At 35.2% G+C, this 26,471-nt stretch overlaps 1 protein-coding gene across 11 annotated transcripts in view; it reads right to left on the reverse strand.

Moving 5' to 3' along the window:
- Positions 1 to 26,471, reverse strand: part of MYEF2 (myelin expression factor 2) — a 180,902-nt gene that overhangs the window by 15,135 nt on the left and 139,296 nt on the right. For 5 of the 11 annotated variants that reach the window (XM_027084225.1, XM_027084223.1, XM_027084224.1 and 2 more), the window contains 9 exons: positions 19,694 to 19,765; positions 11,987 to 12,195; positions 10,699 to 10,751; positions 9,471 to 9,478; positions 9,274 to 9,367; positions 5,091 to 5,282; positions 4,244 to 4,397; positions 3,656 to 3,705; positions 3,473 to 3,536 (listed from right to left, as the gene is read on the reverse strand). In XM_027084225.1, coding sequence (XP_026940026.1) covers positions 3,473 to 3,536; positions 3,656 to 3,705; positions 4,244 to 4,397; positions 5,091 to 5,282; positions 9,274 to 9,367; positions 9,471 to 9,478; positions 10,699 to 10,751; positions 11,987 to 12,026 — 655 coding nt within the window. In that variant the 5' untranslated portion in view covers positions 12,027 to 12,195; positions 19,694 to 19,765. Of the gene's footprint in view, positions 1 to 3,472; positions 3,537 to 3,655; positions 3,706 to 4,243; positions 4,398 to 5,090; positions 5,283 to 9,273; positions 9,368 to 9,470; positions 9,479 to 10,698; positions 10,752 to 11,986; positions 12,196 to 17,293; positions 17,566 to 19,693; positions 19,768 to 26,471 lie in introns of those variants that run through there. The other 6 variants (XM_027084221.1, XM_027084229.1, XM_027084220.1 and 3 more) reach the window with 6 other exon arrangements.

Raw genomic sequence — 26,471 nt, forward strand, 5'->3', positions numbered from 1 at the left:
TAATATTCAAAGACATGTAAGCTGAGAATTTATTTTAAAAAACTGAATTCTCAATTGTGAAAGCCCAATGAACAGTAATCCACATCCACACTGTAGTAAAACTGCATGCCAAAGATAAAGATCTTAAAATCAGCTACATGAAGAGCACAGCTTATCTATAAAGAAAGGACAGTTCAACTGATAGCTGACTTGATAGCAAATATAGAAGCCAGTAGACTGGAATATTTTTGAAGTGTTGAGAGAAAATAAGTACCTTAAACTATATAACCAGTGAAACTATCTTTGAAGACATTTATAGACAAACCAAAATTAAGAGAATTTACTAACAACAGATACTCATTGAAAGAGCTTTTAAAATATATGCTTCAGGGGGAAAAAATAGTGCCAGGGTCTATGAAAGCAGATGATAAGTAATAATAATGCCTAATTTGTGGGATTGGAAGCAAAGCAATATATAACTAAAACATTGAGCAATAATAGCATATAATTCGGTAGGAAAGTGATTAGAATTAGAGCATTCAAAGGTCATTCTACTATTGAGAATAACTATATTAACTTCAGACTTTATATAGGCATATTAAAATATCCAGGATAACCACCAAAAGAGAAAGATAGGAGAAAAATAAATATAAACATTTGTAAAACACAGAAAAATAAAACACATAATAAGATAATGGGCATTAATCCAAATAAATCTACAAATGTGAATAAACAAAACAAAGCTGTTGTATCTCCATTACTATTAGACAAGTGACTTAAAGGTAGTTACTAAGTATGAAATCACTCTATAATGATAACATCTTGATTCACTAAGAAAATATATCAGTTCTAAACCTGCATGCACCTACTGAATTAGTTTCAAAATAGTTCAAGTAAAAACAAGAAAAAATATGCAAATTCACCATTATAGCAGGGGATTTTACCATAAACTTATCTCAGTAATTGATAGCACAAGCAGACAAAATTACTAGCAGAGATATAATTTAAATGATTAACAAACTTGATTTAATGGACATATACAGAACAGTATACTGCACACCTGAAGTATTTATTAAAATGTATCATATATTAGGCCACAATGCAAAGTCCAAATTAATTAATTGATTCCAAGGAATCACAGAGACCGTCTTCTATGACCACACTGTTAAGTTATAAGTTAGTAAGAAAAAAAGTATACATTTGGAAATTCAAAAATATATGACTTAGGAAGAAATCATAATGGCAATTTAATAAAAATTAAATCACAATAAAGACACTCTATAGCAAAACTTGTATATAGTGGCCAAATTTATAGTCATAACTACTTGTATTAAAAAAGAGGCTGCAAATTAGTGAAGTACACATTCAACTTAAGGAGTTAGGACAAAAATAAGAGACTAAACCCAAAGAAACAGAGAAGGAAATAAAACTAAGAGAATAAATTAAAATATAAAAAATGGAATTCACTTCTTTGAAAGCACTAATAAAACTGACAAATCTCTAAGAAAAACTGACTAAGGGGGCTTCCCTGGTGGCACAGTGGTTAAGAATCCGCCTGCCAATGTAGGGGACACGGCCTCGAGCCCTGGTCTGGGAAGATCCCACGTGCTGCGGAGCAACGAAGTCCGTGCACCACAACTACTGGGCCTGTGCTCTAGAGCCCGCGAGCCACAACTACTGAGCCCACACACCACAACTACTGAAGTCTGCGCGCCTATAGCCTGTGCTCTGCAACAAGAGAAGACACGGCAATGAGAAGCCCATGCACCGCAACGAAGAGTAGCCCCCCCCGCTCACCGCAACTAGAGAAAGCCCATGCTCAGCAGTGAAGACCCAACGCAGCAAAAAAAAAATAAATTTAAAAAAAAAAGAAAAAAAGAGAAATTGCAAACCACTGGAATTTAAAAAAGAACTATGGATGTGGCAAAAATTTAGAGACTATTTTATGCCAATAAATCTGAAGATGAGGAATAACGGTAAAATTCTCAGAAAAGTAGAAATTACAATTGAGTCAAGAAGCAATAGGAAATATGAACAATAAATAGTTAAAAATCTTCCCACAAACAATAAAACAAGGCCAGACAGTTTTACAAATAATTTCTAGCAAACATTGAGAACGTATTATTCTAAAAGAAAAAGAACAAAACACTCCTCAACTTAGTATTGTTTCTAATAACAGAAAATTAGAATAACCTAAAAAATATATATGTAAAATGTGGTATTAGCAGTTAAAATAAAGGAACTAGAGCTACAATCTATCAAACATAAATGAATCTCAGAAACAATGTTAAACCAAAACGAGCAAGTTGCAGAATAATAGGCACAATATAATTTCACTCACACCAAATTTTAAATCCAGCAAAACAATTTCATATAATGTTTATGGATGTATAAATGTGTGATCAAATTATTAAAACCTAAATGATAAACACTGTATTCATAAGTTGTTTCCTCTAGGTAAGGTATCTAGTGGGAGGTGGTAGGGGAGAAGAATCTTTATCTGTAAAATTTTATTTTAAAGAAAAATCACCTAAAACAAATATGGTCTACACAGCTACACGAGTGATTTTATATTTGTATATTTTAAATATTTTATGGAAAAAAAACTTTAATAATAACCAGAGAAAATGCAACAAAAAGTAAGAACACGAGGTAGTATTTACTGAGTGCTTACATTATGCCAGAACTGTTCTAAGTGCTTTACATATACTATATATTAATTCATGGAATACTCATGCCAACCCCATGAAGTAGGTACTATCAAGCATCCTCATTTTGAACATGGGGTATTGAGACACAGATGTTAAGTACATCATATTGCTGTTTTATAATCCTTTGGAAAACAATTTGATAATACTGATCAATAAGCATACCTGAAAACCTGTAAATCTACATAAAGATATCTATCTTAAGGAAATAACCAAAAACATACCAAAGATTTGTATACAAAAAGAAAGAAAAAGAAAAAACTCTATTGGTGATTAAAGGGAAAATGTTAAAATACCTACAATATACATAACAGTGAAATAGTTACGGAGCATCCATATGATAGATTATCAACAGCCAATAAATTTTGGAAAGAATTTTTAACATAGAATAATGTTTTTGTTAAACAAAAAAACAGAAAATTATTTATATGGTAGTTCTCAACTGTGTAAAAAAATACACCTAGAAGGAAAGACCGGAAGGAAATGCACAAAAATGTTATAATGGAGGTTACTTATGGGTGGTAAAATCACAACGGTTTTTTTTCCCCCTCACATATAAGCTTAACAAATTTTTTAGTATATATTGCTTTTATAATCAGGAAAAACTACAAAAAGAAAGAAAAGTGTCTGTCACATAGAATCAATTATGCCAAACTAGCTCCATAACTCCAAACACCAAACTGTGGGCAACTTGGGAAGTAGGCACAAAAATAAAGTTTTGCTTAGCATATCATGAAATTGAAAAAGAATAGTCTGTATTACTTCTAATAATAGCTTTTACTTACGTGGTAATTGTGGTGTTTTACTATCATGTGAACGGAAGTCTTCATGAGGGACAGACTTGTCATCCTAATTGCAAAAAAGTTTATTATATGGTTAATATATAATTAAAAAGATCTGTAACATAGAAGAGAGCAGATAAAACATTTGAAGAGGTTGGAGAGTTGAAGTGATATACAGGAACTCACCATTTTCACATGCATAGGTCTATCAAACAAAAACTGCCCATTGAACATAGCTGTTGGTTCAGTCAAGGAAAGCCAGTTAGGCAACTATGAAATTATACTTGAACACAAACACATTTTTAATAATCATATTTAGCATCAGACTATCTCTAATATTTTAAAAAACATCCTTAGTATTTTACTTATTTGTATTAGTCTCTTCCGCATACTCAAAAATCTTCAGTTCTTTGCTTTATAGTTTTATTTTATAAATATCTTTAATTCAACCACTGCAAAAAGAAAATTAACAAGGCTTCATTTAAAGCAACTGTATTAACGTACAATGAATTACATTACTGTCAACAGCATGTACACAATTAGTTGTGGTAGGAAGAGAAAGTAGAAAAAAGTTCATACCAGGCCTATACAATATGGCTAATTCAAGTTTTAAGAGTGACTTTAGTACTTGGACATAGTAAAGGTTTTATGTGCTGGAGACCAAATTCTAATACATATTTCTAAGCCAGGCAACCTTAAATTCCATAATCCCCACAAAACGGTATCAAACTTCTTCAACCTTATTAAATAATGCTAAAGTGTAAATCAGGATACAAATTGCTTGAACTGCTTCAATTGCTTGTTCAAAAGTGACTGTGCCCATTCCTCTGCTCTTGCCATCTTTGTCTTCTTTAATATCTGCCCGCTTTACAGTTCCAGCTATGCTGAACACTTCCTTTAGCTTCTTCCAACCAACTTTGAAGTCAAGCTTAATATAAAATTATATAAAGTTACACACCTATTAACTCCTCTCCCCACTTATAAATAATACTTTTCTAAACTCTCAAAAAGATAAAGAACTATAATTCTTGTTAAACAGTATATCAATAGTATTCACGTAGAAACATCTTAAATTATTAAAGATCAGTTAAGCTACATCTACATTGTTCCTTACCCTTATTTTTTTTAATTCCCAAAACAGTCTCTCAGAGCTGCTCAATCCTGTTTTGTACATTTGAAACTTTCATATCTATTTTTACTGACAGAAATTCAGATTTTGGAAAGTATGGTTGATATCACTGACTTCCAAAAGCTTAGAACAAATGACAAACCAACTACAACATGTACATTCACAAATATCAAGTATCAAAGCTAAAGAAAGAAATCCATTTACCAATATGAACAAAAATCACACATAATGTAAGTACATAATTTCAAGAACTGCTTAAGTGTTTATAAATTCCACAGTTCCGTTTTAAAAAATCCTAAATACTTGTATTTACACTCTGACCTTATATTTATGGACTTAAATTGGGTTTGAGTTTACAATAATTACTGTTTTGCTTAGTCAAAAACAAGCAAAATGTTCTATAAACCTATGACCCATTCATCTAATTAAATAATCTCATGATTAGAACTAAATATCTGAATGGCAAATTTTTAGAGTAAAGCTTAAACTTACATTAGCAACAAAAATTGTGGAACCAAGTCTACCAGCCTGCAAATTACTGATAACCTCAGGAGGAATGTTTGGATTATTGAGAATGGAAGGTGGTAAATTCATCAATCCCGATCCCATGTCGGGTACATGTCCTCCTGGAAATGATCCTCCTGTTCGTTGCAGTGCCCTACGAGCATTTTCTCCATCAGGATCCTATAACACACAGTGAATGTTAAATGCCACCAGATACATCAGTAAGTCTATATCACTAAAATAACAACTTCAAATTCTACAGCAGCTATCCCAACTGGCTCAAATTAGTGGCCCTCTTGAAGAGTGAGCTTTTTTCTCATCCAGAGAATTCAGTCCCATAAAAACCTGTGGATAGACAAGAGATTTCAGTCTCCAGGGATGTCAATTAAATATCTCTTTCCAATCACTAAAGTCACTTAAGAACTTGAAATTAGTTTAATTTTGCCCTCATACAGGTATACAAGTATATGGCACACACACATAAATCCACATAACTCAGAGGAACAAAATACTTACTGTGACTCTTATTCCCACCACTATATGCCCAATGTAATGACAAATTCATACTAACTCAAAGCTTTCAACAGAAGAACAGCCTGTTATAAAACCCAGGAATACTGGGGTAGAGGGGAACTGTTATAATGTGGAAATTTCATTCCCGAACAAAATACAATTATCCACTTTCCAACCTCTTTCCATCCTCAACAATGATTATGATCTGAGATGGAAGGAGAAGGGACATAAAGAAAGGCATGAAGAATGGTACTAAACATTGTTTGGTTTTTGTTTTCTTAAGTTCGTTTACTTTTAAGAGAAATATGCTGCCTTTAAACAAAGCAAAAAAGGCAAGCTTAAACATACTTCTCACTCATCTCAGTAAGTAGAGTACAAAAAACAAATAAACACACAGATAGACTATCATCTGCAATACCAAATGATTATGATATATGTAACCATCAACTCTACTCTGCTGGCCTCCATCTGGGAATACTAATAAAAAGAAAGTTGGATGACTTTAATAAATTTTCTAGGAAGGCTGGAAAATAGAAGGTGAAGTGAATGTAAGAATAAAGGTATTCTGGCATCCAATGTATTCCATCACCATGAAGAAATAAAAAGAAATACAAAAGCAAAGAAATTAATGTTTTGAAGAATGCTATAAAACTCTTTTAAGTTAACAAATAAATGCTTCAGGTCTAAGGTTTCAAAATCTTGCACAAATACAAAACTTAGAATAGTGGTTACCTATGGGGGAAGGAGGAGGACATAGCAGGGAAGATGCTTCATGAACCATTACGATAGTCAGATTGTTTGTCCTTCACATCTTAACATTAATAAAACATTGTTATATTTTGATTTTTTAGGTATGATATATATATAAACATATATACACACAAAAATATGAACACACATGTAAAACATATATAAAATACAAATTATGTAAAACCACCTACTATGTAGCATGATTTTCATTCCTCTTTTCTCCTTAGATGTCAGCCTGCCAGTCACTGCCTGCTACTGCTATGAGAGGGCCTCTAATAAGTTTACAACTGCTACTAAACCTCACTTAATTAAATTTAAAAATGCAATTCTAATATCTGTTAATGAATATCGGAAATATACTTTTCCCTAGACTCGAACTAGTGTTTCTCAGCACTGACCCCAGCCACCCACGTGAAAATCAGATAATTCCAAGAAAGGGACCTTTAGAGATATTAATCCGAAAAAGTTAACTGAATAAAGAACACCTCATCATTTAGCCAGGCCAAACTCAACCATTTTTCTCTTTAGGAAGTAAAAACTGGGAGTATCCTATATCAACTTGGATCACATAACTCTATTATAGGGTCTCTGAAATATTACTGAGGATCTACAATGTGTTAAAACTTAAAAGAACACAAACAATACGGGCTTGGCCTTTAGCATCCAATAAACTTTTTTTCCAGTTAAAAAAAGACACAGAATCTATAATACTTGTCTTTTTTTTTTTTTTTTTTGGCCACACTGTGAGCCTCGTGGGATCTTAGTTCCCCGACTAGGAACTGAACCCCAGCCCTCGGCAGTGAGACCACGGAGTCCTAACCACTGGACTGCCAGGAAATTCCATATAACACTGGTCATTTGAAGAGGAATAGGAAACATCATAAAAAAGCAAGTCATAATTCTCAAAATAATAATTTCCCAAATGGTGGCTATTCTACAAATGTCACCCTTATGGGAAATTATTAGGGTATCAGCACATTTCTGGAAAACTGGTCCTGGCTTATGCATAAAAATTACCAAATAAATGGCTGGCACAGATTACAACAGTCTAAACTTTCTCTACCAATTTTCTACATCTCAGTCAAAATATTTAAAAAGAAAGGAAAGAATAAGCCCCTAGGCTCAAATAGAATTAGAGAAATTCAGAAGCTGACTCCAATAAAGGGATATGGGATACCTGTATTTGTTGGCAGCATGGCCTTTAATTTTAAGCTATTATCATCTCATATCCAGGAACAAGAGACCAAGGACCAGTAACACTCCCACCTTGGGCAGGAATAACAACAATCAAAATTATTATTACGGGGACTTCCCTGGTGGCACAGTGATTAAGAATCCATCTGCTAATGCAGGGGACACAGGTTTGAGCCCTGGTCCAGGAAGATCCCACATGCCGCAGAGCAACTAAGCCGTTGCGCCACAACTACTGAGCCTGTGCACTAGAGCCCGCGAGCCACAACTACTGAGCCCAAGTGCCACAACAACTGAAGCCCGTGCACCTAGAGCCTGTGCTCCACAAGAGAAGCCTCTGCAATAAGAAGCCCGTGCACTGCAATGAAGAGAACCCCCCACTAGCCGCAACTAGAGAAAGCCCACGCAAAGCAACAAAAACCCAATGCAGCCAAAATAAATTAATTTTTTTAAGTTAAAAAAAATTATTATTACAGCTAACATTTATTATGTAGTTACAATATTTTCAGCACTGTGCTAAGTGCTTTATATAATTATAACAAATATGTAACATTTATTGTTTTATATATATTAACTCTTTGAGTCCTCATAACACTATCAGATAGATTCTAGTACCATACCCATTTTAGTGATAAGAAAACAGAGGAGTTAAGTAATTTGCCCTGGGTCAGATTCTCTGATGCCAGAGCCTGAGTTTTTTTAATCCTCATAAATGTATCTCCATTTAATCCTCATAAAAACCCTAACTAGGTAAGTATTATCTGTATACTATTATAATTACTAAGGTTTAGACAATAACTCAACTAAGTACACAGCTAGAAAGTGATAGATCTGGGACTCAAACCAATACCATACTAAATTAAATTGTGACTGACAGTACTGCTCTACAATGATTTGCATCCATGTTGGTGGAAACTCTTCAGGGACCCAAAGTTACATCCTCTATCATTTTTTACTATAGACTTTAGCAAGGATATATACCTATGTGGCCTGTGATCAACTATTCAGTAAGATCAACAATATGAACTAAAGAAAGACATGAAAATGACTTCTATTCAAGTTAATCATTTCCAAGGTAAATTACACCTAACTGTAAACAGGTTTTCATGTATCGTCCAATCATTCTTTTTGTCAACATATTTATACACTGTTTCATACAACGGGAACATCTCCACTTTAAAGGTTTCCAAGTTCCAGTTATAAATTTCACTAACCGATTTATAACTTTTCTTAAATTTTAATCTGGGATAGTTTCAGGTTAATTTTATTAAAAGTGAGTATCAATTTTATTCAAATCCATAAGGTATTTGCATTATTAAGCAAACTTTAATTATGAACTAGAATATCTACAATATTTCTTAAATCTAATAACACAGTCTAAAAACTGAAAATGTTTATACCAAGTATAAACTTGGTATAAAAAAGTCAGCACCTTAAGTCTGTCATCTTTAAATTTCTGTGTCCTGTAATTTTTTAAAATCATACACCCCTGCTTATAATAACTTGGAACAAATCATATACATAGGATACTGCTTAAGGGCAAATAGGAAAATCATGTACAAGCAAAACTATCATCAATTATATAATGCTTTAGTAAGCATCTACTCTTTAAAAAAAATGCTGTAATCAGATAAATAACCTTACTAGATGAAAATCCAAACAAGACATGTCCTTATAATTCAAATGTTTAAATTATTCCAAATATAAGAAATCTTACCTCTTTGATATTCAAGGGTCTTCCGCTAAGATCATATTTGTTCATAGTTTCTAGTGCTTTCTTGACAAATTCTTCATCTTTGAATTCAACCACACTTAATGGGGAAAAAATTTATAGGAAATGTTTATGTACTAAGATTTTTTTCCAATCATAAGTTTAAATTTGACTTAAGATACATAAAAAAAGAAAATTCTTACCCACAACCCTATATCCAGGTAGATTTGTCAATATATGCAAAAGAAAAAAAGTTCTGGATCAGTAGACGAAGTTAATGGCAGATTCTAACATTTAAATCATTAAAAATCAATAATACAATCATTCTTTGTCTTTTAGACCTCCAGAATATAACAGGCACGTGACCACAAATTTTCTGTAAATTTTCAGATCTATCTATTTAAGATTGTAGAATCTAGCATCTAACAAGTTTGGAGCACATTTTTACTTTTAGATGATTCTTCTTTAAAACTAAAGTAATGTCATCCCACAAATTCAATCAAAAGTAACTCAAGGAAGTGACTGAAGGCTCTCAAATACCTATCTTTACATTGTTATGAATATTTTTGAAAGATATATGGTACACAAGTAATTTTTAATGTAAAATTTTCAATTTTATTAAAATCAAAATAGGAAATATTAATCTAATGTTAAAGTTCTCAAAACTGGCTGCACACAATTTAATAGCATCCAGTTGTAAGTATATTAAAAAAAGAACTATGCTAAAGAAACAAATTAGTAGAATCATTTTTTATATAATTCCTTGTCAATATTACTGTTCAAAGTGCCATTTGAATGTGATGACAAAGTTTTTATTTCTCATGCACCCAACTGGTTTTTGCTAGTATAATTAAACATTGTTAAAAAGCTTTCCATTATATTCCTCAATATATTGCTTTCTTGCTAAAATTCAAAATCTACTATCAACCAATTCCTTCTATGTCAATTTAATCATCAATGTTATTCATACCAATTGGTCAGAGCACTGCCTTTTATGTAGTCCTGCAGGCTACCAAATTAGGCTCTTCAGTGCAAGTTTCAAATGTACATTCTGAATTAACACCTTTAAGCTATAGGCCTCTCATAGAACTCTTAGGAAATATTATCAATTCAGTGATTTTTAAAATATCCTTAAAGACATCAAAACACAACAAAAAATATCCTATATTAAAATCTATTGGCTAAGAAGCATTACCTTAGAGCATTAGAAAAGTGAACGCCCTTTATGAGCATTTACAAAACCCATCCCTTCAAGGCAGCTAGTTTGGTTTGTATAAGTGTCAGACTTGCTAGTATAAAGCCTCAAATCTTTCATAATAAAGTAAAGCAAAATGAAACTTAAGTTTCCAAAAACTGGTACAAGTATTATACAAAAAGTAAACTGCTGAGGAACTTTTAAACCTCAAGCAGATGATTGCCCACAGCACTTACCCTTGATTTTCCTTCCGCATCCTTAAAGAGCTCCACGTATGTAACCTCACCAACTACATAAGACATACAAAAGGAAGATACCAAGAAACAATACATTTAAACACCAATATCTTGCTTTACTGCACACCTGTGCACAACTCTACAGAAAAGCACCTATTATTCACCAACAATCAAAACCAGACCAACATACCTCCTGTCAATGGCTATGTAAATTTAACTAATTTTCAGAAATGTACATCATCCACATTCTCTAAAAAAGCTAACAACCATATTAACCTAATTCATGCTACAGATCATATTTTGGCCAGCATGATATAGTTGGTGAACAAATGCACATATACATACAAATGGTCCCTTAGCCTATCATATTAAAAACATCAACATTAGCACTTTTCAAATAACTTTGGTCGCCTACACACAACAGCTGTTTTAAGGTGACTTTCTACCTGAATGTCTTCAATCTTGTTTGCCGTCAGTAAACTAAATTTACAAGTCATGCTTCACAGCAAGCCACACACTTTCTAAATAAAGTCAATGAATAAAACCAATCAAATAGTTGTCACCTTACAACAGATACACCAATGCAAAATTTTTTTTATTTATTAGAAGAGATCAGCCTCAAAACCAAGTAAGTAGTTTGCAGGACTGTTGAAACTCAATTTTTCAAGAGATAACAAAACTAACTTTTACAAGATCAAGTATTAAAAATATTTTTCCCCAAAATCAACCGTGTATATAAAATGAAGGTTTTCAGGTTATTCTGAAAACAAAACTGCAACAGCAGTAACACAATTTTAATATAGAACTGCAGAGACAGCATCATGGCATTCATGACAATGCAAACAAAATGAATTCCACAGCCAGATTCCAGACTCCACCAAGATAATAACAAAACAGCTTTTGGAAAAAAAAATAATCAGACCTTATTATTCATACGTTAACACGCTAAATATATTGCTTACCTAATGCAATAGGCCTTTAAAAATCTATAAAAACTTCAACTAGACAAAGCAATCACTTTAACAAAATTCTTGGTGGCATGCATATGCTGGTTCGCTACTACCCCACTAAAATGGCAAAAAAAAAAAAAAAAAAAAAAAACTTCATTTATCCGTACTACCTTGTAATGAAATTGTGTCAAGTGAAAGAAGAGGAAAAGATTAATTTATGTGTCAAAAAAATCAATTTTTTGAGTCTGTGTGGCTAAGAGGAATAAAAAAAAGTTTGCTTAGCTCCCTCTCATTCTATATGAAAATTATCCAACAATGGGTTTCTCAAAAATAGTTACCTTTTTCTCTCATTAGATCTTTAATGGCTTGCCATTTCATGTCATATGGGATGTTGCTAATAAAAACTCTGTTACGATTTGGACCCTTCTTTTCTCCAGTGCCTGAGTTCTTATCTTTTGAATAAGGATGAAATCTGTTGGCTTTCTTATTTCCTGTAGATTTTTCTTTTAATTCAGATTTCTCTTCTTTGACCGATTCATCATTCTCCCTGTGAATTAAAAATAAAACAAAAAACAGAACAACAAAAAGAAAACCTCAGCAGGGCTTCCATAATATAAGTCTACGTTAAATAAATATTTCATATTTATCACTTCACTTCACAAAATTCTCCCCTAAGTTAGACCTCAGCAAAGCAGCTGGAGAGTCAGCCTACTGGCTTTGAAATTACTCAATGTCTTTTCAAAGCAATGATTTGGGCATATTACCAAAGTTCTCATTTAACAACCCTCCTTTTATTCTGTATTAAATAGCTGCAGCATTCAAACAAACCTAGTTTTTCCCATCATACTACTTAATAAACGTTGTTAGAACCTGACAAGAGGGTAAAATGGGTGATTTTATTCCTAGAGTATATTAAAACTTCCACCTTTAATGGAGAATTAACTTTCTGGGCCTCATTCAGAACTCTACAAAAATTAATTTGCAAAATGAGACCCAGAAAAAGTTTCTCTCTTAAAGGTTAATGGTTTCCTCCCAAAACTTTCCTCTTCCACTGCTTTAAGAACATAATTAAAACATAATTTTATCTATATACTCCCATACGACTCTCATAATTTTTGTCTCTTCCCAAATTGGTCAACATAGAAAAATGATAAGGTATCCTATTTTCATGCCCAATATTTTCTGTGTTTTAATCTATAAACTAGGATAGCATACTTCATAGAATCATGCCATTTTTATTAGTAGTATCACCCAAAATGGTGGGATGGGATGGAGAAGGGAAGCAGTACTTAAATGCAACATGAACCAGAATTTTATAAATCTACTTTTTTTTTTTTTTTTTTTTTTGCGGTACGCGGGCCTCTTACTGTTGTGGCCTCTCCCGTAGTGGAGCACAGGCTCCGGACGCACAGGCCCAGCGGCCATGGCTCAGGGGCCCAGCCGCTCCGCGGCATGTGGGATCTTCCCGGACCGGGGCACAAACCCGTGTCCCCTGAATCGGCAGGAGGACTCTCAACCACTGCGCCACCAGGCAAGCCCTACAAATCTACTTTTTAATGAGGTCCTAACTGGAAAAATATTTAATTTATAAGATTGCAATCACATTACAACTATATGATGCTATCCACCAAGCACCTATAACATGTTAAGTATACACTTAAAGCAAACCCTAAAGATAAAAATCTGGAGATACATTTTAAAAATGCAATTTACTTCTCAAAAGTAATTTTTTTTTTACAGAAGAAATATATTTCTTTTAAGTCACTAATTACCCTAGTGAATTTAAAACTATTTAATTAAAACTTCGATTTTAAAGCAATTTTTCACAAACATATACTAAGAAAAATCTCTGGGAATGACATCCAGGAATCTAAATCTTTTAAAGCTTTCTGGATTATTCTGACAACCAATCAGGTTTCATAATCCAGGCTCTATATTATCTTCTAAGCCAAGCGACTGTGGGAATCTATACATTGCAGTGCTCCACACACACCTCTTACTGTAGTCATTTGTTCCACAATATAGTGAAGTTTTCAGACACTGTTTTTCTGAGCAGGTAACAACACAGCCATAAATATAGTATGTAAAACTCTACGAGAACAAAAACTATCTGCATTGGTGTCAGCAGCATCTAGCGTGGTAACATGTGTTTGATAAATATTAATTTTTGAATGAATAGTCAATTAAGAACCCATAGATGATGCTACTGTCTGCCAGAAAAACTGCTAAAATCAAGGAAGACACATTAGGGCCAAACATGCTTTGCTACCTCTTTAGACCTTGACAGGGACACCTTCACTATCAAACATCTTCCCTCATCAGAAACAGCATGCCTGGAAGCAGTCTTCTCAACTGTCCAACTCTAGCAAGTACCTACCTGTCTGAACAGAGTGGCACTCCTACAAATGGCAGCAAGCAGTCAAAAAGCCACAGAGCACTTTTCTCTGGTTTCTGAGTACAGTGGATACAAGAACAAACCCTTCTTTTTAATCCCCCAAAGAACCTATTTACATAACAGGCTGAATTCAATGAAGGTTTTTTAAAATAAACTAAGTCTCTGTTCAGGTGGGCAGACATCTATACAGTCCCTATCCAAATACACCTTCCCCTGCCTATTTTATTCCTAGATGAAACCAACTGTGAAAACTGAACAAAGTTCTGAATCACTCGCTATGTTCTTTTATTCTTACATGGATGTTGTAAGCTTACAACAATCTAACAATTTCATTAAGAGGTAAAGTTATTATATAGGATATGTTCTTTATTACTCAAGGGATGACCAGAGGGAGAGATTTCTTCAAGCTCTCCCCAATTAGTGGCATCTTAAAGATACTGTTAAACTGCTCATCTACAATGCATAAATTAAGATTACTATGGAAGGTAGATCAGTTTAGTTGCTAGAGGTGTAGTCTGATTATTAAGAAAGTGAACTGTAATTACTCAATTTCTGAACTCATTTCTAAGTCATAAATACACTATGGGAAAGACAGTAAAGATATATGTGAAAACTCGTAGGAAAATGATACTACATAATATCAAAATATTGGCACTATATCCAGAATTCCATGTAATAATTCCAGAACTATTCATCTAAGCAATCTCCCTTGTAATGTACTTGAAATAAAGACTGTGATGATTCTAAGTCACAAAAACATTATCTACTCTTAAGACTAAATTATGTCTACCCGAATTAACATCAATTTCTGAAAAATCAGTATCCAACATCAAATGAGGACACACAGTTTCAATATGTGACTTAAAAAGCATAATGCTATGAGATCCAAAATCAAGCCCGGTTCCATTCTTTACTCCTAATATAATAAAAAATACTACTCTACTTCAAACACTACACCTTGCACCAATACTTAATATTTTATACAACCACTGTAATGTAACTCTGAATCTCCATATGCTCCAAGGTGTTACTTAGTCACACATGAATAATAAAGAGTTATAACAATACTGCTATTTTTCTCTCTATTCACTTAAGGAGAGCTAGTATACCATTTTGGCATAAAGAAAAAGACGAGACCTATGGAAACATCTTTAATTTCTTGTCAAAAGATGTGAACATGCCAAATAAATCCTCTGTACGTGAGTTTCATGATCATATAAGTTCACTTCTGCATTTCTTAAATGTTTATTGCACCTTTTTAAATATAAGGACTTGGGAAATACAAACAGGAGTAAGACATAGCTGCCTCCATCCTTAATTACTATGAATTAACCTCAGTAAAAATCATTTCAGTCTTGATGACAAACAGCATTCTGTCCACTTCTAAGCAACATATATTTTAAGGCAATATTTGGTAATTTTTAATCACCTCTATGAATTCTTATCATTAAAAATATATGGTGAATCAACTCAAGGTTTATGTGTTGGGTTGTAAACTACTCCAGTTGGTGCCCAGGGTCAAAACAAAAAAAGGCTGTTAGACTGATGCAGGTAAATGTCCCTAGTTATTCAATGTGAGTGACCCATGATAGACCATTATATGTTCTTAAGGAATAAGCAGTACAAGAAACCTCTGACAGTAAATTGGCTTCTTTACTCAACTGGGAAAAGAGGGAGAGAGATGAATTATAAGCAATATGAAAAGAATCTGCATTTGTATTTACTGGTAACATTGCTTCACCTTATGTTTTCCTCTTCCTCAATCAGAAGTGAAAGGGATTCTTTTCCCACCTCTGTCCTCTTCTGTCTAGCTAAACCCCAGTGAGACTTTAAAAGGGATTAGAGCCTTTTAGATCTAATGGAGGTTTAGATACCAGCTTTATCTGTACCAAGACTATTAAACTAATCATACCCAAGTATAGCACGGCTTCTCTCCATAATTCAAGGCTGTACTTTTTGTTCAGGAGGTGGCAGGCCCATATTTAGGTATAAACAAAATGCTTTTATCATTCTCCTAGTTTTCATTTGTATTTATGATGCCAAGTCCCTGAAAGCCCACATTTTGGCAGGCAGGGTAGAAAGTGCTTCATTCACTTTCTGGGTCTTCAGTTACTAAGTGCACCACGTTCCACCTCTATTTTGCCTGGAAGATACTGCCTATCCTATTCAAATCCAGTTGAGAGCAAGAGTACATAACAGAGCTGGGAGACCTACCTTATCTATCTGCAGTCAACCCTTAAACAGACTGGTCCAGGTCTGTTCTTACACAGGTTCTTATACAAAAGAAAAGTAAAAACATTTACCTTTCCTATTTTTGTGTGAACCTTATGTTCACTTTCACTTTCTACTAAATTTAGTGTTTTCACTAAATTATTAACATACTTTCAACTTCAGGTTTAAAGAGCTGGGCATGTGCAAATCAAATGCCTGACTTCATATTCCCCCTATATAACAAGAACAAAGGGGAGCACAGCATTATTATGGATTCGAATCGACTACATTCTTTATCGGTACTGATGACAGCTGCAATCTTAAAAGTAGTGGGGTTTTTTCAACTAAAAAAGATCTTATTTTACCATTTTACCAAAATTAATATCCTACCATCCCGCACTGAGTTTTTTTTTTAAAATAGCCTGCGTGGCTGACAAACAGGGGGAGGGAGTTGAGGGGGGGGCGGAGCAAGGCACCACGCACAGTTCCCTTTTTAAAGTACCTCTTACCAATTCAAGGGTAACAATGGATTCAGTCTCACAGCATATTACTAAACTTCCTCTTGCTATATATCAGTTAAGAAATGAATACATACTTTAGAAAACAACAGTGAACTTATAAAGCTCAGAATGAGGACGGGGAGATGGGGGGATATTCCTTTTACAAACGTCTTCGGTGGTTAAGAGAAAATGTCCGATGATGTCATCCCTAGTTACTCCCTAGTGATGAACACTAACTACTGGCCTTTAAAAGGGGGACCATTTTTCTGCAAACTGTGGCGGCCGCCGACCTCTGCTGAAAGGTTTTCCAGCCGAAGTCAGGGAAGAAGGGGTGACTCACGGTCTTGGGCCAGAAGCAGGGGAGGGGCGCCAGACCCCAGGCCCACACCCGGGATCCCCCGCTTCGGGGCGGACGGGGAGGGCCGGCTGCACCTGCACCTCCCGCCGCCCACGGCCCAAGGCTCAGCCCTGCGTGGGGCCCCCCGGTCGACTTCCCGCCCCCCCCACCTCGTCCCAGTCCCCGGAGGAAAAGACAATACATTTTAACGCCATTGGAGCTGCTGCTGTGCTGCGGCGGTTGCTTCTCCTGCTCGGGCGGGTGAGGTTCTCGCCGGGGCTCGCCCGGCGGCTCCGCGGGCTGCCGATGCGGGCTGTCGTTGCCAGCTGCCCTAAGCACCTCGGGCTTGTCGGCGTCGGCCATCCCGCCGCCACGGCCTCCGCCTGCGCCGCCTGCGTTGAGGGGCTCCGAGCGCCACAATGGCGGCGGCTGGGAAAGCGGTAACGGATCCCGATTTGAAAAGGCCCCGAGCGCTCAGTTGCCCGGATCTCGCGAGAACCGGTCGGGGCTTGGAGACTGGGAGATGGTGTGAGCTGATGGGGGGGGGGGGAAGGGGGGGGAGGGGAGGGGAGGGGAGGGGAGGGATGGGATGGGGTGGCGGGCCATGACCGACGCGGCCGCAATCGGCCCTGCTTCAGCCCGGGGAGGGCTTGATTTGTCCAGAAGCCCCTGGTGGGGCCGTGTTCTCACCACCAGCCCCATCTGTCGTTTGGCACCCAATGGGGTCTTCGCTTAAAAAAGTCGGCTCTGGGTGTTTGAAATCCCTAGAGTTCTCAAACCCAGACTATTCTAACCATTCCGTGTAGGGGCAGTTTAAATTAGAGTAGCACACACAGCTTTGCATCTTTAAAAACGTCTTCAAATCTTCGGACTTCCCTTAGAAATCCTTTGAATCATGCAAATAAATCACTTGCCACTTCAATGCCTATGCACCCTGTGGACATTCAATAAATAGTTATTGATGACAGGTTGCAATTCACCAAATGAATGGCTTTGAATTTCTTTGAGTTCAGGTTGTTCTTGAGAATGACGCCATGAGCTTACAAAAAGACTAAAGTTTTTAATTCTCCAAGTAGCAATCAATGAGGAGAAACTATACTTTTCATAAGAAATCTTCTACTAGATTGGCCAATAATGGACATTTTGGTTTGGGGTTGTGTTTATTATATACTGATGGAAATTATATTTGAAGCAGTTATAGGTTCTCAAACAAATTTAATTACCGTATGGAATTTTAAAATATAGTCATAGAGTTTTTCCTCTAAGTATGAAAAAGAAACCCATTAAACTTAATTCCTAACTTGGGAGTACTATAATAATATTTCATGTTGAAATAAACGTTTTCAGCTGAAAAGTTCAAAGACTTTACCAAATCTTTCTTTTCATAAAGAGACAAACATGTATGATTTACATGCTTTGCAGAATATCATGCACACATTAGCAGTAAAGCTGTATTAGAAACTAACACTCAGGTAATACATAATTTCTTCACTTTCCCCCATTCTTTGACATTTCAATGTGTAGGTTTTTTCCCTGGACTAAAAAATGCCATAAAACATCCAACACTATGCCAGAAGAGTTGAGCTACTTCATCAAACACACACACGTAAGAATCAGGACAATTTTAATCATGATGAGTACAATTGGTAAAATACTGCTGTTTAGGGTGCTACTGACATTGTTTCATACATACAACACAGGCTATTATAGTTGCTGAATGAATTGTTTCTCCTCAGTCAATCCCCTAAGATTTAGCATTCCGAGTACAGAAAGGGCATTGGATTTTGACACAAAAAACCTGGGTTAGAACCCCAGCTCTGACACTTTTTGCCTGTAACTCCTTGGGCAAATCACTTAACTTCTCAATCTTTCCATAATAAATAAGGATAATAATACCTACTTAGCAAGATTAAGATGAGGATTAAAAGAAAACACTTTATGTAGGGCAGAGTGTTATATGAATATAAAGTAGTATTACAATTCCCTTTCTCCAGGCTGAGCAGGGTTTTAGTCAAAGAGAAGTCAGGTGATATTCATAGAACTGAATTGTAGGTACTTTGAAAACATTCATCACTCGTTATTCTTTGGCTATTGTTGAATTGAGATAAAAACTTAACCCTGCAGTCTCTAATATAGTATATTCTTGCAAAATCCTTCAGTAGATTCAATTTAATATTTTTAGGAGGTCTTTATGCTTAAAATAGAGTAGTAGGCACATGAGGAATACAAAAATGAGTACAGCCTATTCTGTTGGGAGAGAACATTTATAAAAAGCACTGTTTGAGTGCTGTAATAGAGATAAATGTGAAGTGTAATTAAAAATTTATTTAGAAAAAGAGGAAACTGGCTTGCATGCTGTAGTGTGGTAATTAAAATATTTCATTAAAATATTTATCTTGATTACTGAGCTTTCTGGCACCCCTTAAATGGTGTGCCTAAGACAAACACCTCCCTCACTGTACTTTGGCCCTAGTCCTGATAGATGCATAAACAGCAGAGGTTAATTTCTATAGGCGGGCCGTGAGAACTTCATAGAAGAGCTGAATCTCAAAAGATGGAGAGAATTGGGGCAGCTTCTGAAGAGAAAATGATTAATACCTACTATTCCGTCTGAGGGCTCTGTAGACTGATCTCGCCTCCCTCGCTTGCTATTAATATTGTACTTTCCTTAAACCTGAAAAAAAGAAAAAAAGAAAAAATTTACTAACATCCTATTGCTACATTCCATTTCTATATTTTCCTTCCTTCCTTATTTACTTTTTTTTAGTCCATATACACATACTGAAAAATCCTCGAGTTAATGCTTTTAGCTTTTATCTTCTCACAATTCCTACTGCAAAATCTTTCCTTTGCAATTGCACAAAATGTATTACCGATACAACCTCACATAGTTTTATCTCACAAATTGAAATGTGTGTGTTTACAGTTGTTTGTAATAGAGTAGCAGAAGGAAGGCGGAAAGGAGAGAGAGGGAGAACCATTATACATATCTGGAAACTTAACCCTAAAATTCCAAAATATTTTCAAATAATACTTTAATATGTGTATCATTTAGGAATTGTGTTCACCTGCTGGTAACAGAGCCTAGAAATAACAGTGTCTTAAACAAGATAGAACTTATTACCCTTTTAAGTAAAAACAGTGCAGAGGGAGGCATTCCAGAGCAGATACAGTAGCTCCACAATGACCATGAACTCAGGTTTCTACTATCTTAACCTTTCACCATCCTAGTGTGTGGCTAACATTTTTAAGGTCACCCTATGGCCCAAGATGGCTACAGGAGATCTAGGCATCTTGTCACGTTGGAGACCAGAAGCAGTTCAGAAAGGAAGAATTCTATCCAGAAATCTCACCCAACACTTCGACTCACGGGTTAGAACTTGGTGACACGACACACCCAGCTGTAAGGGAGGTGGGCAAATAATTTTTCAGCTGGGCTCACTGCCTAGGGTTCTGCTACCAAAGAAGAGAATAGAGTAGCAACTAGCATCCTTTTAATTTGCCTTAAAGAACTGAAGGCAAAGACCAATAATATGAAGTCAAAGAAAAAGTATGCTATGATTTTTAAGTCAGTTTACTTGGCTTTACAAAATGAAATGGCTGGATTTGAAGCCACTGTTTCCAAACTTTAGAGAATTGGAACTTAGAAAGGAGTTTATAACTTTAAAAAATACAACAGGTTATACTGAAATCCATATACAATTTACCTTTTCACCATAGAATTCTATGGTGAAAAAGTGGATGTTGGTTATTGTCACTGGAAAGAACAGGTCTATTCTGACAATTAACTACTTATTGTCTCTCTCTTCCTTTCTCTCCCTTTCTCTCTCTCCTTCTCCCTCCTTCTATTACTCTGCTTAACTTAGGAGTCTATTTTTTAGCATTTACCATTCGAAAATTACATACTGAAGAAAGTTCTCTACTAGCCAAGAGAAGTTTAGAATTAAGCAATTATCTGAATAATCCAGGCAGAAATTCCACTTTCACCTCAATTATTCAAATAATTCAGATAATACCAAGAGTTTTGCTTGAATTCCTTAGATAATTGTTTCATTTTTCCACTTTACAATGCTAGGGTCATTGCCCATTAACAGATTTACTATTGATTTTTGTAAGCAATATTGGGACAGTTTTTTTCTTTGGAGACTAAAGACTGCTGTAATTCCTGGTAACTTACTTGAGTCTCAATTTTTATTCACGTTCTAATTTCTTAACTTAAATCACCCTGCCTTTTCCTCAATCTCACCCCAGTAACTCCATTAAAAGGAAGATCAGAAGAGCAAATTTCCAACAGCTCTGCCCTACCTCCCTTCCTATAGGCATAGTTACTCCCTCCTCTTGAGTAATTCCATGAATTAGGCTTCATTTGCCCAAAGCCATGGATATTGTATGGTAATATTTGTAACTATTCCAAATTTGGTATCCTAACTCAAAGAGTATTAATGAAAATGGTTACTTTATAGCAAATATTGTTTTTAACTTAAATAATTGCCCCTTTTAGCAATATCATTCTCAATTTTCAATGACAACATTTAGAAGGGAAAATACATTTCTTGGAGTGTTGAATAATAAAGTTCAATCCACACACTGTCCTGCATATTTGAATATAATCCTATAAATGGTGATGATAGACTTCATAACTAACATAATCCAATTCTTCTTTTGATTTGATAACAGAAATTTATTTTAGATGACTGTGAATACTGCCAAAAGTCCACATTTCCTAGCCTCACTTGCCACTGTGCATGGCCACGTGACTATGTTCTGGCCATTAAGGTATGAGCAGAAATGTTGTGAGGACTGAGTAGGAGGTTCCTTAGAAGGAACTGACTTAACTGGAAGAATGGCCCCTTTGTTCTCTCTTGCTTCCTTCTGCTGCTGGCTTGGAATGGAGAAATGATGTCTGCACCAATAGCAACCGTGATGGACCATGAAATGACCTTATGACTGAAAGCTAAGTACTGAGGATGGCAGAACAGGAAAATAGAATTAGGGTCTCCGATGACACCATGAAGCCACAGTAGCAACGCTCACATTCCTACCTCAAACTTGTTTCCAACAGGAGGAAAATTTCTATCCTGATTAATTTGCTACTATTTGGAGTCTTTCTATTATGCACAGTTGAACTTAATCCTGATGGTCATAATTTTTTATTGTAATAACCAATTTGCTTGAATAGTTTCCTCTACAGTGTGGTCACACAAATACTGCTTTAAACTTATTTTCTCTGAGGACATCATTTACATTTATTTTTATTTGTTCCTTTCCTGTATGCTGTAGAACACTACAAGTTTCCTGCCTGATATCCATTCTCCCTTTTTCTTCTTACTGACAGAATCCCAATTTTGTCTAGTAGCAATATGCCCAGCTAAAATACTGGGAGTGGCCATAGGACACAACTCTATCTAAGAAGTTGTAAGGATAAATACACTTGGATTCTAGAAGGATCTTTCCTAATAAGTTCTTTGCATTCCTTGTTTCCTGTGAGGCTAGAGGGTGAAGTATCCCTCTGAATCCATGAGGTAACAGGTTTGAGGACAAGAGCCACAAGCTAAGGATGACAAATTAGAAAAATAGGAGTCTGAAACACTGATGACCTCACAGAGCCATTGTGTAAGCCCTAGACTGCCTATATCCAAACTTCTTGTTTGGGGAGAGAAAGAACCTCCATTGCCTTTAGGCATTGCATTTGATTTCTGTTACCTGTTTCATGAAACTGAACAGAATCCAAAAATTCTACCCTTTTGCAACCCTTTAAAACAAGGGTTACACCATTCCTGATGGCTGCGTATGAGCCTACTTTGTTGGAAACAATATTTTTTCAGTAGTATACAAATGTGATATATTTTTTTCATGGTGTATTGTAGAATCGTAGGCTGAAGTGATTTCATGTCATTATATTTCAATTCACAAACTGTTTAAACATGCTAAAAATATATACGTATATACACACAACTATAAACATACAGATGTATATAAACAAAGTTGACTAGGTATATTTTCATGATTTTCATTTCTTGCTTTATTCGGTAGTCAGTCAGGAAAAGAATTAAAGCTTTCGATCCAGTCGTAGATATTTCATGTAGGAGCTAATGCACAAAGACAGAGGTTTACACAATAATTAGTAGGATTGATGGAGCAAAGCTCTAGGAGCTATTGCTAGGGTTTGAAAAATTAGGAAAGGAAGGAATCATGGGAACCATCACCAATTATCTTTGTTTCATGTGGCAGCAGATAAGTTTCAGAACTTCCTTATGCCCAGAAGCTGCTGGCATAAATCTCATCTGCCATTTGCTGATGCGTACAAGGTTGCTTCTGCTGAGATTGGTGGTTTCTCCTCTCCCTCCCCTTAAATTTTATACCAGTGCCTCTCATTAGTAGAATTTAGGTTGGAATACCGCTGGCAACAGAGTCTGAGAAATGTCATACAAGGGAGAGATTAGAAGAGTGAGGATGATGCTGAGTATCAGTAAGTAATATTTGGTACAGTGTTTAAGCCATTGGGTATATAGTCTGAGGGAGGTATCCCAAAACAAAGGAGAGAATAACTATATTTATTTGTTCATCCATGCATTCATTTATGGTGTCTGTTAGACGCAGGAATCCCTGCATCTCTAAATAAGGTTAAATATGTAAAAACATTTGTAATTTATATTATTCTTTTGAGTGCATTAACAAATCTCAATTGTGAATTTCCCAAAGTATCCTTCAGATTATGCATGGTATTTCTGTCTGACAGTCCCAAGGTCATTAAGGAAATATAGGCTTGCATAAGTGTCCATTTACTTCAACCTTGATTTCTGCATCTGGACTCCTAGTACTTCTGGAAACTAGTGCCAAAAACATTTCTGAAAAATCATATCTTACTCTTCCCAACTGTTTATTGCTTTGAGCATCATCTAAAGTCTTAGGGGCAGTCATATAAGAATTACTGTGTATACAGAATACTATGTAAAAAATATTGAAATTAATCAGTCCTCAAAATATCAGGTTTATAATCTGTCCTTAAAATCTTCATAGTTTTAAGTACTGTTTTATACAATAGCCACTAGCTTCAACTTATTTTATACCAACTTTTATGTAGTATTGAGATAAGGTCCCTTTGTAGACTCTTTCCAATCTCACTAAATACTCACTCATCTTAGCTTTGCTTATGAGAGGTGTGAGCTCAGTTTAGCTGGTTTAGTTTTAGAAATCTGATATCAAGTATACAAGTGTTTCTTCTTTAACAATGCATGCATTTCTGAAAACAAAAACAACTCATGTCCTACAAAACCATTCCCTAAAAATATCTGGCAACTTAAGAAAATGAATAGACAAACTCAGACTGGGATAAAATCTTTGCAAAACATGTATCTGATAAAGGCCATATTTGCAAACTATACAAAGAACTCTTAAAACTCAACGATAAGAAAACAAGCCACCCAATTAAAAAGTGGGAAACCATCTGAACAGACACCTCATCAGAGAAGATATACAGATGAAAAATCAGCATGAGATATTCAACATCTTTTGCCATGAGAGAATTGAAAATGAAAATGGCAGTTAGATACCATTGCGTACCTATTAAAATGGCTAAAATCTGAAACACTGACAACACCAAATGCTGATGAGGAATGTGAAGCAACAGGAACTCTAATTTATTGCTGGTGGTAATACAAAATGGTACAGCTACTTTGAAAGTCAGCATGGTAGCTTCTTACAAAGACAAATATACACTTACTTATTTACCAAAATGAGTTGAAAACTTATGTTCATATAAAACCCTGCATGTGATGTTTATAACATCTTTATTTTTAATTCCCCCAAATTCAAAGCAACTAAGATGTCCTTCAATAGGTGAATGGCTAAACGAACTATGGTATATCCATGCAATGGAATGTTATTAAGTGATAAAAAGAAATGAGCTATCAAGCCATGAAACATCATGGAGGAAACTTAAATGCTTATTGTTAAATGAAGAAAAGCCGGTCTGAAAAAGGTAAGAGTCAGTATGACTCCATACATACATTCTGGAAAAGACAAATAATAGAGACAATGGCTTCCAGGGGTTAACATGGTGGGTTAGGGGGAAGAGGAGGAATGAGTAAGTGGAGCACAAGGAATACTTAGAGAAGTGAAACTATACTTTAATCCTGGATACATGACATGCATTTGGCAAAACATATAGAACTGTAAAACACAAAGAGTTAACTCTAATGTAAACTATGGACCTTAGTTAGTAATAATATATCAATATTGGTTCATCAATTGTAACAAATGTACCGCACTAATGCAAGATGTTAATAATAGATGAAACTGTTGGGTAAGGGGGAAAGAGATACATGGGAACTTTCTATACTTTTTTTTTTTACTTATAATATGTCAGGTGATTTTTTTAACTTATTTTTTTATTGGAGTATAGTTAGTTGCTTTACAATGCTGTGTTCATTTCTGCTGTACAGCAAAGTAATCAGTTATCTATATACATATATCCACTATTTTTTAGATTTCCTTCCCATTTAGGTCACCACAGAGCACTGAGTAGAGTTCTCTGTGCTATACAGTAGGTTCTCATTAGTTACCTATTTTATATATAGTATATATATGTCAATCCCAATCTCCCAATTCCACCTCCCACCCCCCGGTAACCATAAGTTTGTTTTCTAATCTGTGACTCTACTTTTGCTTTGCAAATAAGTTCATCTGAACAATTTTTCTACATCCCACATATAAGCAATATTATATGATATTTGTCTTTCTCTTTCTGACTTACTTCACTCTGTATGACAATCTCCAGGTCCATCCATCTCACTGCAAATAGCATTATTTCATTCCTTTTTATGGCTGAGTAATATTCCATTGTATATATGTACTACATCTTCTTTATCCATTCCTTTGTTGATGGACATTTAGGTTGTTTCCATGTCCTGGCTATTGTAAATAGTGCTGCAGTGAACATTGGTGTACATGCATCCTTTCGAATTATGGTTTTCTCTGGATCTATACCCAGGGGTGGGATTGCTGGGTCATATGGTAGCTCTATTTTTAGTTTTTTAAGGAACCTCCATATTGTTCTCCATAGTGGCTGTACCAATTTACATTCCCACCAATGGTGAAGGAAAGTTACCGGACTTTCTGTACTTTCTGCTTGATTTTTATATAATCCTAAAACTATCTAAAAAATAAAGTTCATTCAATTTAAAAAACAACTGGCAATATTTAGGGAAAAATTCATGTTGGGGAAAAACCAATGTGAAACCCATGAAACTTCACAAAAACACTACAAAAACATTTATAAACCTAATGAAAATACAAGTTAAAATATACATTACAATATATCTAGAACTCCACAAAATTTTTTTTAATTAAGAATGATGAAAAAGTGTAAGTAAAGGGTG

Source organism: Aethalodelphis obliquidens, unplaced genomic scaffold (assembly GCF_003676395.1).
Source record: "Aethalodelphis obliquidens isolate GAN/ISIS:26980383/991018 unplaced genomic scaffold, ASM367639v1 scaffold51, whole genome shotgun sequence".
In the NCBI taxonomy this organism is placed as follows: Eukaryota; Metazoa; Chordata; class Mammalia; order Artiodactyla; family Delphinidae; genus Aethalodelphis; species Aethalodelphis obliquidens.